Consider the following 6000-nt stretch of genomic DNA (forward strand, 5'->3'; position numbering starts at 1 on the left):
TCAACTGCAGTAATAGACTCATAGTATTGTCGGTCTATTTTTCTTCCGCCACTGTTTCTGCTAGTCGTGTAAGGTTCGACTGATCTAGAAAGGCAGTCCTAACAGAAATAGCTTGCTCATAGCTCTTCAGTGGTATATGGCGCCCGCTTGTGCGTGTTGTCGCATCAGCAAATTCGCTCGGATTAGTTTGCGTTAGCTTCGCCGCCAAACATTTACCCAGAAAATAAATGTAGCCTTCGCAGTGCATGGGACGCCGCCTGTTTTAGAATAATGCCTGGCTGGCACCGCAGAGGTCATGCAAACGTGTTCCATTTACACTAACTCGCCGGTATATGCGGCGATGATCTGCACTGGTTAGTAGAATAAGGATGATTTTATGTCTATTCCGGACGTGCTTTGTAACAGCAGACAGCGCAAATTATAAAGGACAGCTATAGTCATAGTCCTACTTTGATGCATTCTTTTTCCCTCTTTTTTTCACTACTGTAATAGATTGGGTGCGTAGATTGGCATTGCGTTTAGGAGCCGAAAGCTGCTATGAGCGAATTGGTCACTACGTATTGCGCGGTGTGCCTTACGGGATACACCGCATTGTCGGCATAATAAAAGTTTTAATGCGATAGCGGGCTATGACGAATACAGCTGGTACATAGCAGCTCCTTTTTTTTCAGCATTCAGCCCCTTACAACCTAAATTGTATGTTGAATTGAGTGCGGGGTTTGATAATATCGATCGTAATCGCCGATGCGTTTCTACGTCACTAAGCTACGCTCACCCAACCCGTTAGATACGCCATATAGGCAAGACCTACTTGGGATAAATTTCCACCGCCTGGGGCCGTAATTTGTGACAGTTTCTTTCATTCTACATTCACTTCGCCCTTCGTCACTGGTTCTCACCGCGCGGTATTGCCCCTTTACGCCGGTGTGGATCGCTCGATGAGATCAGTTGATAAGAAAGAAATTAAATCGAAGGAAAGTAATCATGACAAAAATGCAGACTCCCAAATTATCCTACGCGCACAGAAATCCTATAGCGTGTTGACTCGTTTCCATTCTGGCCCCAACGTAGTGGGGTTGGCACTGCCTGGAAGTGAATATGTTACCTGACCGCCTAGCAGCAGGTATTAGCAATCGGTGACCTACCGCTGTGTGGGGTGGGAACGCGGTGAGGTGCGTGACGGGCAAGTAATACATGGCTGGGGGGGCATAAGCGAGGGAGTAAACTCCAGCGTCGATCAATCTTGCGCTGCAATTGACACGGAGTTAGCGAGTCGCTCTGTTAAAGTTAACGTAACCACTGCGTTTATCTCCACCCGTTTAAACATCATAGCGGTGGGAATGATCGCACTTGCGGTGTAAGTGAAAAATAACAATAAGCTGTACAAAGAACGAATGCCAAGGAGGCATGAAACATAAACGAGTGACGAGAAATAAGTAAACAAACAAACAAACAAAAACCAGGCGTCGGCAAACACCGGAAGTCGTATCTCTCTCATCATGGCTTCGAACCGCCAGTGGTGTGAGGCAATGTGTTATTAGGCTGTTGCTTTCTCCTTGTGAAACACCGGCAGCACCAATAACACCGGTATATAGAGAGACCGCGAACAGCAGCAGCCGCGCTGTTGCTGCTGCTCAGGTTTCACGGCACGGCGCAGCTCGGCATAAGATCGTGCACCCCTTTCGTCTAAGCAACGCGTCATCAGGGTCGTTTACCATCCGCCTCGCTCACGAGCTAACAAGGCTAACGATCTCATCAAACGCGCCGCGCGCGCGCACGCGTGGACACGCCGCGGCTCGGCATTGTCTGTGTCGATACGTGGGCCGGCTGCAGCCTTTACGTGGTGTGCGCCTATATGTGCGCGTACGTGTGCGCATGTGTGTGCTTCGCTCTTCCAGTACAGGTTCATGTCCCACAAGTTTTGCAAGTTTGAACCCATCACGTTCGTGCCTTTCCAAGCGAGCCTGATCAAGTGGGAGCTGCTGAACAAGGCGCAGGTCAGTGGCATTCCTCCCTCCCTTGGAGATCAATCTCGAGCTTCGTAACGTTACTCCCCCTCCCCTTTCCCTACCTCTTACTTTTTTTTATTTATTGCGTAGTCTTTCAGGATGGCGTTGGGCGTTTGTTTTGGTGTTCACGCGGGCCGCACAGCTTCATTCGCGTCACGAGCGCGCAGTAGGTATACGTTCGGCCTCTCACGCCGCCCATGCAGAAGGCTGGCCCAAGCACGACGAAGGCGTCCCCATTACATAGGGGTGTGCTTGCCCGCACATGAGTCGTGCCGGCCGCATGGGTAGAGGCGCGGGTCGTGCCATATACACTATGTGGACGAGGTGGTACCCGTTGGCGGCCTATACCGATGAGGAATGTAAAACGACGAGCGATTCGGCAGCTTGGCTGCATCTTTCATTTATATTATTATTATGTTTTCGTTAACACCGCCATGGCCTAGTAATTGAGAAGCGCGTTACGATGGTTATACAAGCAGTAAGGTTCGGCCTTTTCCTCGTGCCGGTAATCGTTAGGTGTTCGCATCGTACCATACACTCGTTGAGCCGCTGATGAGCATAATTACGAGAACGACTCGAACGATGACGCAGCGCCCGTTTTGCTGCGTTACGCCGTCGATGGCGAAATTCACCAACCCGCTCCTGAGGACGTTAGTACTGTTGACATATGCCGGACGCTTCTGTCGATGTCAAAGTTTGGTTCTAATAACGTTGGTTGATTTGATATCACATTTGCTATGAGGTACTGCCGGCGCGCATTCTTTTCACTGCACTATCCGCTTATTGAACCGTGGCAGTGTATACTTTTGGCGTTTCCACTCAACTCTGGTGAACCATTTTCGGAGCTCTTGGTGGCAGCCAGTAGACTAAAATGGAATCTTGAAGAAAAAAAGCGAACCAGTGAGAACCTAAACCCAGCTGAGATCCTGTTTTCAGTTTTCGTTTTCTCCACGCTTCTGCCTCTGTCTTTACTCATTGTTCATCCAAAAGAAGTTGTAGCTCAGGAAGTTGGTGCGGTTTACAGTATACAACCCTGTTACAGTTTACAACCCTGTTATCGGCGCCGGAGAACAGGCCCAACACGCAGGGCACGACTCGTACAAGTGCTGTGTTTGCGTGCGATGTAGTGATTTCTGTTTTTCGGGCCGTTCAAAAAAAAAAAAAAAGATGCATCGTTCATTCGATCTGGAACGAAACGCTCCGTGTGGCCGACGCTGAAACGCGCGTTGCCAACCGCGCCCCTGCCGGCACACCGCCTCCCGCAGCTGGACTGGCTGAACGACTACAACGCCCGCACCTTGGACGTCGTGGGCAGCGAGCTCAAGCGCATGAAGAAGCACGACGCACTGTCCTGGCTGCAGGCGCGGACCTTCCGCGTCGAGATGAAGAACGGCTCGATGCCCGTGCTGCGCGTGGCCGGACACCACGGCCTGCTGGTGCACGACGGCCACGGTGGACACCACCACGCCGGACACACCGGCGGTCAAAGGCCAGTGGACGCCGCGTTCTTGCGTAGCGGATAAACTGTCCGATACGAGATGGCGATGACTGAACGTAACTAAACATGTTAACGAAACAAGCTGTATATATATTTAGGTAGTTTTAGCTTCTTATACGAGGCACACAGAGATTGCAGTGCGTAAATGATACAAGGATTCTCTAGCTCACGCACGCACGCACGCACGCACGCACGCACGTACGCACGCACGCACACTTTTTGCTTTTGGTTTTAAACATCCGGCGTAGCAAAAAGCTAAGGCTTTACGCCATAGCCTTAGGAAATTATACACCCGACACCTATTTCTTATTGCTTGCCGATGTTCAGTTCTATATATCTCTTCTGTTGCCGAACCTTACTGTACGAGCGTTCGTCTTATGTTTATGGATCAAGTTTCTCAGCGTTAAGCTGTGAAATTGGTAGTGTTCATGACATCGCCTTTTATATTCTGTCAAAAAAATTTTTCATATTCTGTGTGTTCAGGCAAGTTAATCGAAGAGAAACGAGCGCAAAATTATTCGTCCGCTAGTTTGCTTATCTTGCTAAATAAAGGTTGAAGATGTGTATACCTTATTATGTCCAGTTCACATGTTATTTCAGTTTCACACACAAGCATACCTAATAAGCGAATGTTCGTATAAAACGGAAAACTGCAGGTCTCCAGCATCGCGGTCGAAGGGCTGGACGTCGGCGTCCGGCTCATCCCAGCCGGGACGAGTGCTTCTCGCGCTGGCATCGACGCTGCCCAGCCTCGCAATGTTGCTGAGGCTGCCAGCGTGAGTTGGCAGCGGATCAGCAAGTATTGTGTGAGCACTGGTGGTTGGGACGAGACACTGTGCATGCCGGTGTTGTGAGAACGTGGACATAGATGACAAACGAAGGATGTTTGTGCATGAAAAACCAACAGGAAACTAGAAAGGACATTTGTGCACATTGCTGGAAAAGCGGACAGGCCGTTACTTCGCTTTTCCCCCTGTTTGTCACCGCTTGGTGCCCTTTTCTTTTTTTTTTCGTGAAAGTGGTCGGTCATTGGACTGTTGTTTCCTTTACCGCTGTGTTTGGTAGAGTAAAGTTGTTGGAGATGGATTTGCACTTATAGTTCTGTCTTTCTAGAATATATATGAAAGACTGGAAACGACGCGGGTGAATTTCTCTGGAAGCAGCGAAGAAAGAAAATGTGATAACGATATGACGGCGTCGTTTGGATAAGCGGGCACGTAGGGGCGAATGCATGGATGGAAGAGAACATGACGTCAGATGAAGGGTCAAATATGTAGAGAATAAGCAAAAGGAATGGGGTGGTCCTTCGTTGCGTGGCCTAATATGCGTAGCTTCATGTAACATGCAACTTATTATAATTTATCGCAACTAGCTAACATGGAAAAGCCACATAAATCTTTGCATTTAGTGCTCTTGGCAATGGGAGGCATTCCATGTGATCGAAAATTCGGCCTATGAGCGATGCGATGATAAAAAAATAATAAATCGAATTGACCCTTTTCATCATATTTTATTTCCTGAAGGCAGCGAAACTTAGTGTTTGTAGCAATTAAAAAAATATATAAAGGGCCAGATACTTCTGCCAAAGAATGCTGACGTTTACAAGATTGTAAATGCTTGCGCTAAATTAGTACTCGAACGAAAAGGACAAAAAAACAAACTTTACAGTGCACCTTAACACAACATACAAGTATACCGCGAACACATGTTACCTCTCGGGGTAACTGTTTTTCTGTTAATATTTTGCGGTCGTAAAATGCAGCCTACGTCTTCCACCGTCACTCGTTTTGACGCTGCTCCGAACGGAAGCACTGGTCCTCGTGTCTGGTCACCGGCTTTTACGCAGCTGGCCTTAGTCCACGAGTAGCGCGACATTGAAAGGAAACGTCGCGTATTCACAGGAGACGAAGCGTTACTCCACCCGCGTAAAGGTCACGCAGCAGGACCGCTAGTCTGAGCGGCGGCGATATATGACCGACGCCTCCCCCCCCCCCCCCCCCTCTCCCAACCTCTGTCTTTTCTACGCTCCACCATTTCGGTTTCTCGGCCACTGAATGTACACCGTTGTGCTAAAAGGAAACCGCTCCCGGCGTCTGGTGTCATTGCTTGTTGTTTCTATATATAGTCGCCATTTTGTGCCGCATCAACTGCGGCTTCAGTAGGAAGTAAAAAAAGAACAACATAACGATGGCATTTGCCATGGTGGAAAATGCCACTGGCATTGCGACCAGCTATTATAGCGACATCTTTATGTCGCCTGACACTTTCGTTGACGCAGCCGCCGAGGAGCATATATACCGTATAAAGAATCTAGAAAGGTTGCAGCCTGAAGTATAGTGATGTGTAGTAGCCGTGCATGTGAAATACGGCCAGCCCCCTCTAGTTCAGCCTGCCTGGCTCGCATAATTGCGCGTCAGGAAAACGCTTGCCCTTTGCGCTACTATCGAGTCTTGTACGCAAGTGGATTGCTCACGGGCTCTCCGGCTAATTTAA

General features: G+C 48.9%; 1 protein-coding gene across 1 annotated transcript in view; it reads left to right on the forward strand.

Moving 5' to 3' along the window:
• LOC135897139 (uncharacterized) overlaps positions 1 to 4599 on the forward strand; it is a 28503-nt gene extending 23904 nt beyond the window's left edge. The window contains exons 19-21 of the mRNA XM_065425703.2: positions 1899 to 1997; positions 3275 to 3498; positions 4164 to 4599. Coding sequence (XP_065281775.2) covers positions 1899 to 1997; positions 3275 to 3498; positions 4164 to 4287 — 447 coding nt within the window. The 3' untranslated portion in view covers positions 4288 to 4599. The remainder of the gene's footprint in view (positions 1 to 1898; positions 1998 to 3274; positions 3499 to 4163) is intronic.
• Positions 4600 to 6000: the final 1401 nt, after the last annotated feature.

Source organism: Dermacentor albipictus, chromosome 5, assembly GCF_038994185.2.
Source record: "Dermacentor albipictus isolate Rhodes 1998 colony chromosome 5, USDA_Dalb.pri_finalv2, whole genome shotgun sequence".
Lineage (NCBI taxonomy): Eukaryota > Metazoa > Arthropoda > Arachnida > Ixodida > Ixodidae > Dermacentor > Dermacentor albipictus.